At 28.3% G+C, this 18759-nt stretch overlaps 1 protein-coding gene and 1 non-coding gene across 2 annotated transcripts; one reads left to right on the top strand and one right to left on the bottom strand.

Moving 5' to 3' along the window:
* The first annotated feature begins 7235 nt into the window (after window positions 1-7235).
* On the top strand, window positions 7236-7308 carry Trnak-cuu. The gene has a single exon. It is a non-coding gene; the product is annotated as a tRNA-Lys (tRNA).
* A 4425-nt stretch (window positions 7309-11733) lies between these two features.
* LOC111619285 (40S ribosomal protein S16) lies at window positions 11734-14599 on the bottom strand. Its single transcript, XM_023360967.1, has 3 exons — window positions 14481-14599; window positions 12025-12169; window positions 11734-11941 (listed from the first exon to the last, which is right to left on the bottom strand). The coding sequence occupies exons 1-3, from the start codon at window positions 14508-14510 to the stop codon at window positions 11796-11798; spliced, it is 321 nt and encodes a 106-aa protein (XP_023216735.1). The 5' UTR covers window positions 14511-14599; the 3' UTR covers window positions 11734-11795.
* Between the last annotated feature and the right edge of the window lie 4160 nt (window positions 14600-18759).

Here is an 18759-nt window from a genome sequence, read left to right as displayed (position 1 = left end):
ATTTTTTCTTAATACAATAAACAATTAATTAATTAATTAATAATTATATTATTAAAATAAAAGTATAAATTCATTAAAGTATAATAGCGACTAACTCAATAATGTAGCCATTTATTATTATATATTCTATCAGTAGTAATTACATATAATTATATATGCAATTATTTAAGACATATTTAACCTAAATAATTATGTAGGTTAAATACAACTATGTATTATGTACAATCTACGTATACATTACGTATGGGCTACATAGATTTTACAAATTGTTGTTTATGTTGTGTATGTTTTAATATAAATGACTATATAAGTTTACTTTATAAAAAGTCACATTTAGGAAGATGTAGATTTTTATTTGATATTACTATATTAAAAATTTTGTGAGATTAATAGTAGATCCATACTTTAAAATTAATTCTATACACTCAATCATTCAAGTTATCACTCTATATTTTATAGATATTTGCATATATTAGAGATTATTATAAAAATATATTTAAGAACAAACATGAGATATTGATGTAATAATGTTTAAAGTATTTTAAAAGGTTTCTGTTAATTCAGTTTTACTTATTTTAAATACTTGTTTCAATGTATATATCTGCAATATATTATTATACTATCTAACAATTAGCATTTTATAAATGTTAGATTATATAATCTAACAACAACAATAACAAATAATACATAGAATATGGTTAATACACTAATGATAAGTTTAATAAGTTATATATAAATTACTAATATTAGAAATAGTCCAAATAGCATTATAACTTTTATCGAATATTGACAAACTTTAAATCGATCACTTTGATATACAATTATCGAATTCTGGGACCATATTAAGATTATTTTTAGCCAATTTGTACAATAATAAATTACATCGAATACTTATCAGCTGCTATGATAAATTATTGTGTCGGATTTAATATACTTTCTTTTCTCTTCTTTTTTAATAAATGATAACCGAAGTACGTAATAGACCTTTTAGCTTATGGTTCAAGTGTAGATCTAACTTCACTTCGAGGTTATTGCCCGAAAATAATCAATAAAACACTAAAACACACGCGACCTTTTATAAATTAACTTAAAAAGTTAGCCTATGTTGTAACGCTTATTTTTAACAATTTACTATAAAAAAAAAAACAATAGCGTAATATATTTATTTTTACATTTATAAACCACAAAATTAGATTTTATATTATGAAATATCGAGAATATCACAAACGTACCGTACGTTTGTCAATACTTGAGATATGATCTACTGTATAGAGCTTTAATCCGACTTATATAAAGAAAAATCTCCACTGAATTGAAACATTCGTCTTATCTTTTAACTTATTCGTGTGTGAATTTTAAAAATTTTTAAAGAAGCCTACTTTTTTTTTTTTTTAAAGAAAATACTCATATTCATTTGGAATTATATACAGCTAGATTTTATATTTTTAGATTCTGGAATGATGTGGAAACAAATATAGGCTTGCATGGAGAAATACATTGACAAAGTTAACTCTCCAACATCTAAATATTGATATTAATCTAGATCGATTAATGTACGGGAGGAAAGTTTGCACAACTGTAAATTTTTAATATTAAATTTCTGTTTGGATAAATCTTTATTAGATTTATTTTACATTATAATATTGATGAAAAATTATATGAAATATTTTTAATATTTAATTAATAAGCATTTAATAATAATAAATTCTGTTAGAAATCTTTTGACCTTTAAGCCAGATAATTTTATCATTTTATACAGCGCTAGTTTGCTATAACATATAAATTTAGTACTCTCTACAACACAGCGAGTTTCTTTAATGAGATTAATTCGATTATTTTAATTTTTAATGTGTTGTTCTAAAGAAAAAAGAGCCCTCAATTACGTAACTTCAAAAATAATTTAAAATCANAATAAAATTGATATACTGTACTTTGATTTGTATATTTTATTTAATCAACTTTAAAACGACTTAAAATCAGTAATTGTAATTGTAAAAGCCTTACTGTCCTTTTAAATTCTAATATTATTGTTAATTGTCTACTTGGACATTATTTATTAATAGGACTTAATAATATTAAGTCCTATTAATAAATAATGTCCAAGTAGACAATTAACAATAATATTAGACTTAAAATCAGGTTTTAGAACTGTAAAATATCTGCTAAATGAATTTCTTACTATGTTCTCCATTTCAAATTAGTACTGTCTTGCCTCTGTACATCATACTTTTCCTGATAACAACAGAGTCATGCCAGTCATATATATATGGAAGATTAATCGCCAGAAATTTTGCAATAATAACATTTTATGTTAAGGTTGTTAATAAGTGCAAACACTGTAGGAGGGAACAAATTTCAACATAAGTCCTTCCGTCGTTTATTGCTTTATTTATGTAATAGTAAATATATATACAGTGTTTGTTACTTAATTTTAATTTTTAAAATTTATGATTTTAGTTTTCAGTAGTTTACTACATATAAAATCAAGTTAAGTAAGACTTGTAATGATCCTATTCTACGTGCAAGTAGAGTTAAAATTCAAATATTAGGCTATATTATTATTTTAATATCTGGCAAATAAAAACATGAAAATGTATTTTAAATTAAATAAAAATTTCCAACATATTTCCTTAATCTTTTCTCTGCATAAATGAAAAAGTTTATAGGGCTTTATATTGTATTATACTGATTTTAAAGTGTGAAGTTCTATAAATATAAGTAAAAACTATTAACGAATATAAAATATTATATTAGTAAAAACAATTATAAGTTATAAAGTATAAAAATTACGTAAGCTTACTTCTAATTATAACCTACATTGATTATCGAAAAGGTAGAAACTCACCTCTTCTGTTATTGAGATCATTATGTATACTAAATCAAGAAGTATGGAAAAAGTCATTTGGTAGTGTAAATAAAACTGTTTCAATGAATTTATTTTAAAAAGTTTCTTGTAGATGGCGTTCTTAATAAATCTTTCTCCCTTTTCTTTTTTTTAATTCAGATTACAGTCTCTAACTTTCAAAGTATTAACATCTGAAAACTTCACATTTTTTACCCGCAAGGGGTTTTATTCGACTTTTATAAATGCGCTCTTGTATGTCAATATATTTATTCCAAGTCAAACGGAAATAAATAGCAAAAGTTATGTTCTTGACAGTTAGATATTTATGTACTTTATGGTAGACTAATGTTAAATATTCTTACTCTGCAAGCTTGGGTTTCATATAGAACAATTTCACACAAGTCTAAAATTATAAGGAGTATAAAAAAAAATTCATGTTTCTCTCTAATCATTTAGATCATAACTTATTTCCTTTCATGAGTAAAATAATTTCCCGATTTCCTAAAATCACCTCATTTTTTTAAAAGTAAAAATGCTGTTAAAATTTATAATCAGTATTTAAAATTTTATTAAATTATAAACTTTAATATCTTTTGAAAAATATTATATTTTTATATTAGTATTATAATATAATTAATGATAGAGAAATAGCAAAATCATAATAGTCTTTAAATAGTTTCTATTGAAACTTACATTATAAGCTTTTGTAATATCATTAATCACAGAAAATTAATCAAGTTATTAAACAGTGCCAAAGTTTCCAAACTAAAAATTTTAAGCCATAAATTGATTCTTTTGATTTTTGTAAAATTAAATATTAAACTTTTTATGATTTAACTGATAAATGACATTACATAAGGAAAGAATTATTTATTTTACATGAAATGAATGTTTTTGTACTGTAAAATTGTACCTTAAAGGTTAATTAGATCTATTTTTAAGTTAAGAAAGTCATTTAGCGTTTCGTTAAAATTAGATTAAAAAAAAAATTAAATGATCCTATCCTCACCTTTCCAGAGAAATTCTTGTGTTGAGTGAGATGTCAATGATGTGTAGATTGAGTCATAAATATAAACGACCTTTGACGGTTGTTCTCGTCTAAGATAAGATACAAACAGGTAATGTTTCCTTTATTTACACAAATAGATTCGTGAAAGTATCAGTTACTAACACCAGAGAATAATTTATAATGTCGGATTATAATCATTAAAATCGTTCTGATAACAAAGTTAGGAATTTGAAAAGTATTAATATAAGTCTTAGAATTGTTTAATTATACTTATTCAAATTTCTTCTTCTTATTTTAATTTTATTCTGTTTCACAAAAATTAATTTTAAATGAAGATTGTAACGATTATGTTACATTAATTGTTCTTAATTCTTAATTAATTAAAATATTGATTATAGTAGTTTTTACCTCTTCATTTAAGTTCTTTATTTTCTAACTCAATTTATATTACGAATAATGAATTATTTAAATCTTAGTAATTCTCATTGATACAGATATATTTCGAAATTTATTAGATAAATGAAAACTTCGCACATTATTCTAAGTTGCCTGACCTATTTGAAAGGCACTAACTTATATAAAAACATATACTGTATATAATCGGTTATCTTTTAACTGATTGTAGACTTTTATATTCTATATCTCAATTTTTATTTATTATTTGTTGCATTATTTTTTCTTAGTACTGTAGTTTACTTCTATATCCATGCGTTGCATTAAATAGGAATTAAAGTAGGTTAAAATGGAAATTATATAAACTTTTTCTTCCTGTTATGTGTAATATCTTAATGTTGTTTACTATTCATATTAAATTATGTATTCTTTCAACTTTTAGTTTTGTTAAAAATTTTAGTTAAAATTTTAATTCTGTGTAAAATGATGTCATTCACGTTAAAGAATGAAGTTTAATTACTAAGTAAGTTTTATGAAATAAATCTAATTATAAATTTATTCAGTAATCTGAGTAGTGTTAATCTTCGAAGTGAATGTATCTTATAGAAATTTAGAAATTCAATTTGAAAATTAAATTGCTAGTAAAACATTAAAAAAAACCACAACTACTGTATTACGGTCTGCTTTCTTTCGTCTCTAAATAAAATAATTGTAAACTAAATATTATTTTATTATTAAAATTAAAAGTAAATTTTCTAAAAGAATTTTTATTCTTTGGGAGGAAACGTCTTTATTTTATTCTCGGTATTATACTTATTGTAACTGTGAAAAAAATTCTATTATTCTCTAACTTAATCGAATATTTAATTACTATACTACCAGTATATCAAGATTCAAACACAAATTTATTGATATTCAAAGAGAAATTCTTCTATATTTATTACATTTATCATCGTGCCATTTGTATAATTTTTCGACAATGTTTCGTAACTGAATAAGTATAATTCTCTGCAAATTAAAATAATTAATCATATTTCTAATTTAGTCTATTTAAAATATATGTTCTCCATTTCAAATTAGTACTGTCTTGCCTCTGTACATCATACTTTTCCTGATAACAACAGAGTCATGCCAGTCATCTATATAACTCCATTCAGGGAACATTTTTTAACTGAATTCATGTGACGTCTAGAACGGAATTTGTATATAGTTAATCAATACCTGTTGCCTCTAAGCTTTCCGTATCTTGTCTTGACATTCATCTGTCTAATACCGTTTTCGAGATTAAGGAAGGACGGTCAGACAGACAACAGCGGGAATCTATAGGTTTGCAATTTGAAAATTGCATTCCAATAATAAAATTAAATGTTTATGTGCATAAAGTTTTGTTATCTGTTTTTAAAAATGTAATTATATTGAGTTTTATAAACTGATTTTTAATACAATTAAATAAGCCTAAATGCAATACATTTTCATTTTATGACTATTTTATTAAGTTATAAAATATATTATTCTTCCTTTGGTATACCACGTATTTATTAAAATTTTAAACTGTAAGACAATGTATTTATTTCTTGTCAAAACACAACTACGAAAATAATCTCTCGTAAATTTATTAATGGAACTTCTTTGTTTATACTGTACTTATATTACTCGTAATTAGACCGTAAATTTTACGATTTATGATTACTCACGACGAACAAATTCTTCGATTTTTCATCATCCTGTAGCATAATCTCTTTAAATCTGAAAAAAAACTAAAAAAATCGTAGACTCAACAACTCTACATGTTTTTCGTCTTTTCGTCGTCTATCCAACATAGGAGGGTTACCATACGCCCTCATTTATACAGACATCCCCATTTTGGAGATAAAAATTACTGTCCTTTTACTTTTTTCTGAATTCTCTGTTATGTCCTCATTTCCAGTGATTGGATTTTTTCTTTATTCTGGCGATACCCCACGTAAAAATGAAAGATTCTGTCTATTGGTAGCAGCGTACAGTTAAATTTAGAAATTAGCTACCTGACTAATTACATTTGCAATTGAAGTAGCGTTTCCGCTTCCGATATCATATTTTTGGCATCGTTTTCACTTCTCGTTTCCAGTTCGATTCCGGTTTCGGTTCCGATCGTCATTAGCAGCCAGCTTCGTTGTTCCGTCACATGTGGACGGCTTTAGCTTTTAGTAGTATGTTTACTGTTTATCCATGTAAATAAATCGAAATAATTGCTTAGGCTACTTAATCCACAGTAGGCAAATGGTTAAGAAAACCTAGTGACAAATACAGGTTACATAGACTCAAGCCACTCAACAATAATTAAAACGTGTGAATGAACTTTACTTTCTATAAATCGCATTAGGCATTTTGTTAATGCTCAAAAATATTTTTTTTTTTTTAACAAACTCGCTTAATGCTGTTTAATTTATTAAGTTACAAGGCTATCGAAAGTAAAGGTGCATTACTGTATTATTGTATCTTAAGTAGTTAGAAAAATTTTTTTCGGAACTTTTCATGCACAACTCTGAGCATCAGTTGGTTAGTGATGTTCTAATCTTATGGTTTCACAATTTTTGGTAACTGTAGTCCAACAAATTTGATGTAATTTTGCCAAAGTGCCAGTCGTTTTATCAATACAGTATTTCTATTGCAAAACAAAGAACTTTTTGTTTTTTTTACATTTTTTTTTTCAATTGAAACAATTTCTTTAGTAGAAAAGTATTACTTTCATGTTCAATTTAAAAAATTCGATATCAGATCATTTATAATCTAAATTCAAATATAATAGTCTGTATGTACGAGTCACATAATACGGTATATCGTATTTCACAATAGATTTTTGTTGTTTTAAGATTAATTTCTTGACGTCATAATAAACATAATCAAAAACATTAAAACATAAACATCATAATTATTGAATATCATTTAGTAGTTTTCAACCACATACATGGCTAACATAAAGTAGTCCACAGAGACACACCCAAATAAGCCTGGCTAGCTCAGTCGGTAGAGCATGAGACTCTTAATCTCAGGGTCGTGGGTTCGAGCCCCACGTCGGGCGGACATACCTTTTATTTTATGTGTAAACAATAGACAAATGAATATTTTTCTGGTAACTACAGAAAAATATTCATTTGTCTATTTTTGTTCATTTATGAAGTGGACATAAAAACAGAAATACGGAAACACTTTGTTTAAGCGAACAGAGCTATTGGTCAAAATTTTACACAAATAGGCCTGCCAATTTTTAATTTTCCTTTACTGATAATTTGTTACCCTTTATGCTTTCTCTGTCTGATTTTTTGTTCTTGCTACGCTCGAAGTCTCACATTGTTTTGCCCAGATTTGGAAGGGAGTTGCCTCTTGCATTTTAGGAAACGTACAGTACAATACAGTACATGGCAATGATTTGAAATAATTGCATCAACAAAGTTTTGATGGTGCTGTTCTTTCAAAAGTCTCCTATAAGGTAATTGTGTACTGTAAATTTTACATCATCAAACTTTAGAGGCGAGCTACATTAATCATATTTATAATTTACTCTTATATTTCAAAAATATAAAAACAGTTTAAGAAATTTATAAATAATTTATTGCCATTACAAATTTTAAATGTTCAATAATTTTAATTTGTAGTTAAAATACGTGCACGTGTTTAAATTTTAAAATTTAGACGTATTATGAGTGTTATTTCAGATGTAGGCTATTATCCCCAGTCAGCGGCGGCCTTATCCATTGCGAGGCTCTGGGCGGCAGATCTTTGCGAGGCCCTTGTCCTTTGTGCAAAGTATGACCCTTGTCCTTTGTGCAAAGTATGTGAATTGAAATAGTAGGCACTTTCTATAGGTTTGCAATTTGAAAATTGCATTCCAANTAGTTAAAATACGGGCACGTGTTTAAATTTTAAAATTTAGACGTATTATGAGTGTTATTTCAGATGTAGGCTATTATCCCCAGTCAGCGGCGGCCTTATCCATTGCGAGGCTCTGGGCGGCAGATCTTTGCGAGGCCCTTGTCCTTTGTGCAAAGTATGTGAATTGAAATAGTAGGCACTTATTAATATTAATATATACTGTACAATAAATTAAATTTATTTTATTGTTATAACTAATAGCCAAGGGTAAAATAAAAAGTTTTAAATATCAACTTTTTTCTACTTGGTTGTTGCGCGAGGCCCCGGGCGATTGCCCTGCTCGCCACTGTCCCCAGTTGATTTAAATTTAGAAGACTAAAGAATATGCCTGTCTGGAACAGAATTATTCATACTGCTAATTCTGTAGATGTGTATTAGACTGTAGTATGTGTAGTTACTGTAGTACATTTTACTGATAACTATTGAAACACGTGATTTGCTTATATAAGAAACAGTAATTATCATTTAAAAGGTTTCAGCAACTTATTTTAGTTTAGTTTTAACATTATTATAAATGTATCAATCTTTACTTTGAATCATTCTTTTAATAAAATTGATATACTGTACTTTGATTTGTATATTTTATTTAATCAACTTTAAAACGACTTAAAATCAGTAATTGTAATTGTAAAAGCCTTACTGTCCTTTTAAATTCTAATATTATTGTTAATTGTCTACTTGGACATTATTTATTAATAGGACTTAATAATATTAAGTCCTATTAATAAATAATGTCCAAGTAGACAATTAACAATAATATTAGACTTAAAATCAGGTTTTAGAACTGTAAAATATCTGCTAAATGAATTTCTTACTAAACTAAGAAAGCGATTTGAGTAAGTGTAGCCATTAAAAATATTAGGCGTGTTGCCTGGTAAAGCCGCTTTAATACAGCTGGATAAGCAAACCAATCATGTAGTCCGTTTTATTTAAAATCGACTATGTCATTGGTTTGCTTATCCAGCTGTATTAAAGCAACTTTACTAGGCAATGCGCCCAATGTTAAATGTTATGAATAAATCGATAAGCAATTTGGGGCAAGTTGTATGTTCACTCGTTTCGTGATAGATAAATCTAATATTCTAATGTCTGAGATAATTATCACGATGGCGTTTATGTTACTACTGTACCGAATGTACACAATTATTTAATAGCAGAAATTATGTTGAATTAATTTAGGACATAATTAAATTGAACTCATTAATTATAATTTTTGCTAACATCGATTATTTATAAATATAGAATATATATACTATTGACTTGCAAATATTTCCACCGTTATTGCATAAAGGTAGAAATTATTTACAAGCGAATTAGGTCTATAAAAGTTTCCAATAATTTTTATTTCTTGTGAGACTGTTTTTTAAAATAATTTTTGTAGTATTATGTTATCTATTGTGCATTTTGTCCTTAACATTCTCTCTAAGTAATGGAATATCATTTTTCTTTAAATATATTTTAAATTGTATAACAAATTTTGTAATTTTTGAACAAGAGATCAACGATTTAATGATTTAATTTGAGTAAGTTTCTGCTTCTTACTGTAATAACTTCTGACGCCAGATGATGCAGCAGGAGCAAATATATAAAATGTATAGCCAATTAACAGTAACAAAAAACTATTCAGTTTATTATTTATGATCACATTCAGTTCTGCATGTTAATCATTTGTCAATGTTTCCAAATATAATATATTTCGTTAACATGGATATCAGTGATGGGGATCGTTGAAACAAATGAGTGAAAATATCTTATGTTTAAGACATACAGTAATTTCGTTTTTTTGTTTTTTTTTGTTTTTGGTTAGTAGTGTGGCTCGCTGAGATAAATATACTACTTCAACTTGTAGGGGTCTCTAACGTAAGGTCTCTAAAGCAGATATATCGACGGCCGGATGCCCAAGCGATCAAGGTGACAGTCTATCGCTCTGGGGAACCTGGGATCGAAAAATCCCAAGATATTATGGATGCAGATTTTTAGTCTACAGTTCAAAAATAATGTTCTTTATTTAGTTCACCTGCGACTTTCGAGGGCCCATCCGTTTACCTCGAAGCGGTTTCACGTACTCTTGAACTCTCTCTTCAAAGTTCTTTTCAACTTTCCCTCACGGTACTTGTTTGCTATCGGTCTCACGGCCGTATTTAGTCTTAGGTGNAATGTTTTTATTGTTGATTGTTGTTAATTATAGAAAGTGTCGTTGGAAGGCCTGCTGAAGAGGGACGAGCAAGTCCGAAACACATGTTTAAAGTGTATGTGTTCAGGTGAACTAAATAAAGAACATTATTTTTGAACTGTAAGACTAAATATCTGCATCCATAATTCCAGTATAATAAGTCCTGTTAATATATAGAAAGTACTAGTAATACAAAATAAATTTTTAAATAGAGTTATAAAAAAAAAGGAACAAAAAGGTTTAATAATTAAAATATTTTTGAGTTGTTTCATTAATTTGGGTGTTATGTTGTTTTAATATATAGAAAGTACTAGTAATACAAAATAAATTTTAAATAGAGTTATAAAAAAAAAGTATTAATGCCTCTTTATATGCAAGCTACAATGCCACATTTCGTTTCTTAAACTTTACCCATTGAGATATTATCATCTCAGAACAGAAAATAAAGAAATTAAACGCCAACATACGCGAGCGAATTTTTCACCTTTTATTGACTTTTTGGGAATTCGGGAGGTCTCAAAACGTGTAATTTGAAAAAAAAAAATTGGAGGGCCAAATTTGACGCGATTCCAATACTTTTTCGTTTTATATACATAACGAGTTGGGAAGTAAAAAGGAATCGGAGTCGGCGGATTTTTTGACTCGACTCCGCAGCCCTGGTTTTTACGGTAGAAATATGTATCTTTCGTACGCCACAATAGTCTTTTTCGGAAACGCCTATTAATTTCAAACATTTCTCATTAACCGACTCTATGCCATATTTGAATAATAAAATTAAATTAATTACAATGTTCACGATATCAGCGTCCTAATTGAGAATAGGTGCACGAATGTTTAAGTGCTGAACGAGAAAAACAGTTTAGTTCAAAGGCGCAAGCCGACTTGCGACTTTCCACAAACACATTGAGATGTTCACATACGAGTGTGTTCGGACGTACTCAAGTCTGTACGCAACTTTGCCGTTATTCGAGAACGAGCCTATCAGAAACCTTCGTTAATCTAAATTATACTCAAGATACATATGAGAAACAGGATGTTTCAATTAGTTAAATTCTGAATATTTCTTTATACTGTATATTAAATCAACGCTTTTCAATCGTTTTCCATCAGAATGCCTTCAATTTTATAAAACATTTTACGACATATATTTGAAGAGAAACTAGAAAGTCTAATATAGTATCGCACAATATTGAGTATTTCCTATGAATTTAACGTTTTATAATTTTTAGGTAGTTATATTCTGTATGTAATATTCATTTTGGAATTTTTTCCAACACATTTGTGGATCGTGAGATCAGAATTTTGATGGAACCAAATTTTCATCGAAATTAACCGCACGCGAAACTCTGAAACAGTAAGATAAATTTGTATAATTCAACCTTAAAACTAAAAAATGACAAATTCGTTATTTCATTTTTTATTTTTGGCATACATAAACCATCAGAAATAAACCCATAAAAATTTTAACGGTAAGATTTCTGGTATCGTGCTCTTGCACCTGGACCACCAAACTTCTTGGGTTCACATCTACGTGGATCAGCCACTAATAAGCTTCGATCATACTGAATGAGAATGTCTTTAATTTCTTTTTTGGATGCTTCATCTATATCTATTGTAAAAAAAAAAAATTATACTATTATTATATAAAAATTATTCATAAATATTGATGCAAATTATTAAAAATATACTTACATTTCTGGTAATAAGCAACCAAAGCTTTAGAAATGGACTGTCTAATTGCATAAATCTGTGCAACATGACCACCACCTTTAACTCTTACTCTAATATCTACTCCTGCAAATCTCTCTTTTCCCAATAAAAGAACTGGTTCTAAAAGCTAAAAATAAATTTAAAACTATCATCATCATAATCCAGTTTCACTTGATTAACATCAATACACAAATTTTGAAATATTTTATTCATGAAATGTTCTGTACTAATTTCCTCTCCAATTCAAACTAGAATGTTTTTCTTAATAAGATTTTATTCTAAATTAGTAGAACTTACTGGATTACTTCTGATATATAACTGTTTATAATTTCACATTTCAAAATTTATGTATATTATATTAGGGGCAGTCAAATGAAAATGAGACAGACTATATAACAAGTTGGCACGGAAGTTGGTAATGCAGGTAGATGTGCATATAGAAGTGCCCTCTATTGGGAACCAGGAAGGAAAAGTGTAAACGTTCACTGCTGTACCATTTGTCTGTTAGACGTGCTCGAAGTGAGGTTGGTGAGTTGTGTGTGCATCCAACATCACTATGGAGGTCTGCTGCTTGTTGACTTTCTGGAACATGGTGCCACAATTAATGCACAGCAGTACATAGAAACTTTGCAAAAATTGAAGCGTGCCATCAAATCCAAATACCCAGGAATGTTGACAGACAGTATCATTCTGTTGCAGGATAATGACCACCCACATGTTACCAAGGTTGTTTTGATTACGCTGCAAAGTTTTGCTGGGAACTTCTGCAGCATAGTCCACACACGTCCTCCATACAGTCCGGATTTCTCCCCATGCAATTTCCATATTTTTGGAGCCCCAAAGAAAGACTTTTCGTGACTGTCAATTTGCTTTGGACGAAAAGGTGCACGCTTGGGTACAATCATGGTTCTGTAGCAACCGCAAACATTTTTCTATGAAGGCATTGACCATCTTGTCTCACAGTGGGATAAATGTATCAACAGTTATGACAATTACTTTTGAATTAATGAACAGTTTACTTACTTTTTTCCCACCCATCTCATTTTCATTTGACTGCCCCTAATACTTAAATTATATTATATGAGTAAATAAATTTGAGTCTTAAAAAGGAATTTTATGATTAAGTGAAAAACTAATTTGATACACACACCTTGCTATGTATACATAAACATACTTAACTGTACACAAATGCTTTTTGAAATTATATTTTCATATACATAAAAGAAATTAAATTTCAACTAGTTTAAAAGTTTTCATTTAATTCTGTTCTTTAAATTTCTTAAACTCTTTAAATTTAACATCTAGAATTTGTTTTGGTATAAATAAAGGAGTGAAAATTAGATAATTAGAATTTGATAAATGATTTGTTATGCTTTTATTCTACACCAAGTTTGTATTTGTTATCAGTTTTTATTTCCTCCTACTCATTAATATAATCATAATATTCTAATTAGAAATGTTATTACTCTTTAATTACTGAAAACTCTTCATATCAAAACTGTCAGTCTGAAATTAAGTTGCTCAGATGCAGCTTTATAAAATATGTATTTCCATATCTTAAAATATAAGTTAATACCTGCAGACTGAAATTATTAAATCCTTTATTTATTCCATTAAAAAAAAGTATTTAATTCAGACCTATTTAAAAGTGACAATTTTCTTTTATCTACAGTAAACATTTAAATTATGTGTATTCCATTAATTACCATATATGATAGTATGTAGAACAAAAATGCACTTTCAGCAGATACAGAACTAGAGACTCAAGGACTTGAAAGATTAAATGGTCATGAAACATAATATACAGCAACCTGATTCAATTAGTATTGACAAACAAGCTGCTGGATTATTTACTGGGTGATATTAATAAGGCTAATTTAATAATTACAAATAAATAATAATGCAAATTGGCTAGAAGTAAAAGTAGATGGTTAGGATACCATCATGATAAATTTAAAAATTAATTAGAAATAAATTATTAATTTAAAGTTAGAATACTCTGGAAAAAAAGTTTGCCTGGAGTAAGGCTCAAATCTGTATCTCCTGTTTACCATACAGATGCATGTATCATTTATCATCATGAGATGGCAGCCTAACTACCTACCTCTAGCCAAATTGTTTTATATCTAATAAATTAGACTTAATAAGTTACTATAGCACAATAAATAATCCAGCCATCATTTTTGAATACATATTGAATTGGGTTGTTGCCTATGTTACTATATATACATATATAAATCAGTGCAAGTGACCAGTATAATACCTAAATTAATTAATAGCTCTAAAAACATTGGTAATAGAAAAATTTTATAAGTACAAATGAACTGATCTCTTTAACATGTATTTAAAATTGTAATATAAATGAATATAATACTAAAATTTACATGTCAGAAATACTATTTTGCAAAGAAACTGAAAATTACTCTTAAATACTTTACCTTATATTTTAAAACCTGTGGCTCCAACATCTCTAATGGCCGACCATTTACTTTAATCAAGCCATTTCCTCTTTTACAGTAAGCGACAGCAGTTGCAGTTTTCTGAAAACATTAATTCAGTTTATATTTCTCCAGTAAAAAAAAATTATTAAAATAAAAACTTTTCTATCAACTTACAAAGAACAATATTTAGAATAAATTCAAATATTAATTAAATCATGATTCCCCAATGAATCAATAAAACTTTACAAGTATTAAAAATTTTCCAATTTCTTCCACTCAAATAAATTTAGAAAGATTGCCTTTTAAAAACTATGTAGGAAGAATATTGCATATATATTAATTAATTAAGGTGTTGATGAAAAAAATCTCTCTTAAAAAGATCGATACATGAAAATAGTTGGAAACCACTCAAATACTTGTTGCAGTATTTTCATACCGAGTTCACATATAACCCACCAAAAACTTACTTTTCAGCAAAATTCCAAAGAATCAAACACCTTTTCCAATAAAAACTAAGAAACAGCCAATAAGTCTATTTTTATTCTGAACTATAAGCAAAATAGTCTGTCTATTATTACAAATTACAGTTTTCCACAAAAAGTTTTGATAATGGATTATGCTATTTTTGTGTCAACATTATTTTAATGAACAAAAACAATGCATTTAAGAAATTGAAAAATTTAAGTGTTATAATAATTCAGACTAAATCAGTATAATAAATAAATGATTTACTTATGCTACTGGTCCTCAACCAGTGTATCCCAAGATATGGCTTAATGCATCAAAAATATTATGAAAGTTAGGTTTGTATATTTGAAAAATGAAAAACAATTTGTGCAAATATTTATTAATCCATAATAGACCTAACATAGCTATTAATTTAAGACCTAACAACCTTAGTTACTATGGTACACAACTATATATAATTTAAAATATGTTAATACAGGCATTCCCCTACTTATGAACAGGTTAGGTTCCTGGGGTTTTGTCGTAAGTTGAAAACTAATCTAGAAAGCACACATCTGTACATGAATAATCATGTGTTGTTAGTGTTTGATCCTTCAATATACTTAATAGAATACATTATGCTAGCTTACCTGCTCACTACTGCTTAGTGGCAGGTGTTTCAAATGTATTTTTATTTCCCACCTAAGGCACTTAGTTCTATAATGTGTTTTAATTAACATTGTAATAGAGCCATTATCTCCATCACTAGATTTACTATTACATTTTAGATGCATTTTTGAAGCATTATTTGTAAAAGTTCATAAGAATTGTAAACAATAGCAAAAAATGCCATTACTTCAACATTACCTCACCAGTGGCAATGGAACATAAGAATTTGTACGAAAATGAAAAAATGAAGATGAGATAGAAATACATCCACATTATTTATTTATTATTACTGGCTAATACTAACTTCAATGTCACCCCACAACCAGTAAGAGAACTTCAGAATCTGCATGAAATTTAAATTTTAGATGTATGGTCAAATTATAAGTCCGGAAGTTTGCAAGTAGGGAAGCTCAGATTTTTTAATTTTGTAAGTAGTGTGCCAGAAAAATTCACATATTATAGTATACCCTGAGCCAAAAAAAGATTGAGAACTTATGCTAACATTCCTGAAATGTTAGATATGCAAGCAATAACTTTTTTACCGATAGAGCAGTGTTTTCCAACCTGTGCACCATGAAGACACATTTCCATGACACACCTGAAGCAAAAGTGCATCAGGTGTGTCGTGGAAATATTAAATATTTCTCTCTTTTTTTTATTCTTAGAAATTTGAATAAGCTCTCTCTTAAAATTTCACTTATCCTTCATAATTTTTGTCAGCCAACCAATGGGAGGAGGAGGAGTATTCACTAAAATGCAGATTGTTGTTGCAAAATTTGCAGCATCTGCATACACCTCATCACAGATCACAGAATTGAATGATTCTATGCATATGCTGGTATACCAACTCTTTGGAGTTCCTATAAACATTATAGTTTACCAGCTTAATTTAATTTAAAGACCAATACTAGCTCTTTATGCATTGATTTGAATAGTCTTTTTATCTTTATATCTGCAAAATTGTGAGTTTTTATCTTGGTATGCTTAATTTCTGTACAATGAAAAATTTTTAAATTTAAAATAAATTACAGTTGAAATATAGGAACTGTTCCACTTTCAGCACCGGGGTGAACCTTTGTCAAGCAATATACAATACAGTCGACCCCCCTATAACGTATGTTCCTATAACGACAATTCCTATAACGTAGCGAAAAAATTGTAGAAACTTTTGTATAAAATACCTCCTATAACGTCGTTTCACGACAAGATTGATAGAGTCTGGACCAATAGTGGATGAGCAGCCGAACTACTTTCCTCCGCCCTGCACCACGCTACGGAGCGGCTAAATTGAGTTTGCTATCGTCTGTTTAGTATTATATATAAATTATATATAAATTAGGTACTGTACATATAATTATATATTAATTATATATAAATTAGGTACTGTATATATAATTATATATTAACTTAATTTATTGTAACTTTATTATAATTATATATATGCTTTCTGCCGCCTGGCAACACGCTACGGAGATTTTAGGCCAGTAAGTTGAGTTTATTATCGTCTGTACAGTATGTAAATTAGGTACCGTGAGTCTAATACAGCACTAATTTTATACATTTCTTGTGAAAAACACTTCTTATTCAACGGCCATAAAAATTATTTCTATTAATGATGTCTCCAAAGGCCAAGTTATTTGTCTGCGAAAAATTCGTTATTAGAAATCGCGGCCGCCGTTTCACGTGCTGTTCCGCAACAAAAACCAGCTTTAAGCAACGGCATAGTCGAACGGTACACACTCAGTAAGTAATCCTATAAATTTTTTGTTTATAGCATAGTTTATACAGATTACTCCCAAAAAATTATACGTGTTTTGGAAATGTTGAGTGGAATTAGTCTAGAATCGGTTAATTTTATAGAAGAAAACCTTTCAAACAGCCTTAGTCCATAAACTTCACACATGTCGGGCTGTGATTGGCTCATGTATTTAAGGATTCCTACAACGTAAGATTCTTATAAAGTGGAACGTATCTAAGCGTTATAGGGGGGTCTACTGTATAATTATAATATGTATAAAATATATTTGTTTTTTCAGTTGTAAAAATTTGGTTTTAATTGAATATCATTTGAATGTTGAGTTATGATGATGATTTGCTATCCACTTTATGGGGTGGGAAATATATTCAGAATTGTTACATTTATAATGCCATTTATGATCTAAGCAATTAATAAAAACTAATACAGAGTGTAGTTATCAAGTAGGTGTAACTTTTCAAACATTTTTTGCTTTTTTCAGTAACTGATTGTGGTGGCTAAAGTATAATTTTTAATCAAAGCTGTTAAAACAGTTACATCAATTGGTGAAAGTTCAAAGATTGTGTAACGAAGATGATTTGCTAACCATTTTAAAATATGTGAAGATATTTAGTTTACTTGCATTTATAATCTTTTCTTTTTCATTACAAGTATACTATGGATCTTGTCAAATGAAATTTTGGAAAAGTTTGATTTGACAAGAATAGTTTTATAGTCATAATAATTTATAGTTTTTTGATATCGTAAGCTTAATTCCAACAATAAGACAGAAGTTTAATAACATTAATATGTATAACAATAAATAGTGATTATGTTTAATCTGGTTAAGTTGTCAAAGAATATTGTTCAACTTCTTATAGCCTGCTCTCCTCCCCTATTCCTATTTAAAACCAGTCTTTGACACCAATGGTCAAAATTTGTCATCTGAAAAAATATTTCAACTGATTCTTTGTTCCTTTAAAAATATTATTTGGTACATAATTAATTTTTTCAGAATACAGTAGACCCCCCTATAACGCTTAGATACGTTCCACGCTAATCGAATTTTACGTTGTAGGAATGATTAAATACATGAGCCAATCGCAGCCCGATAGGTGGAAACTTTACGGACTAAGGCTGTTCGAAAGGTTTTCTTCTATAAAATTAACCGATTCTAGACTAATTCCACTCAACATTTCCAAAACACGTATAATTTTTTTGGAAATAATCTGTATAAACTATGCTATAAACAAAAAATTATAGGATTACTTACCGAGTGTGTACCGTTCGACTACGCCGTTGCTTAAAGCTGGTTTTTGTTGCGGAACAGCACATGAAACGGCGGCCGCGATTTCTAATAACGAATTTTTCGCAGAAAAATAACTTGACCTTTGGAGACATCATTAATATAAATAATTTTTATGG

This window comes from Centruroides sculpturatus, unplaced genomic scaffold (assembly GCF_000671375.1).
Source record: "Centruroides sculpturatus isolate CEXI.00-Female unplaced genomic scaffold, Cexi_2.0 scaffold46, whole genome shotgun sequence".
Classification (NCBI taxonomy): domain Eukaryota; kingdom Metazoa; phylum Arthropoda; class Arachnida; order Scorpiones; family Buthidae; genus Centruroides; species Centruroides sculpturatus.
The sequence above is the reverse complement of the archived record's forward strand: the minus strand, read 5'-3'. Positions and strand labels throughout refer to the sequence as shown.

Coding starts and splice junctions, on each gene's coding strand:
- LOC111619285 (XM_023360967.1), bottom strand. CDS start 14,510: ATGTTGGAGCCACAGGTTTTAAAATATAAG. Junction 12,170..14,480: donor CACAGGTTTTAAAATATAAG/GTAAAGTATTTA, acceptor ATTTATTTTTAG/CTTTTAGAACCAGTTCTTTT. Junction 11,942..12,024: donor GGTTGCTTATTACCAGAAAT/GTAAGTATATTT, acceptor TTTTTACAATAG/ATATAGATGAAGCATCCAAA.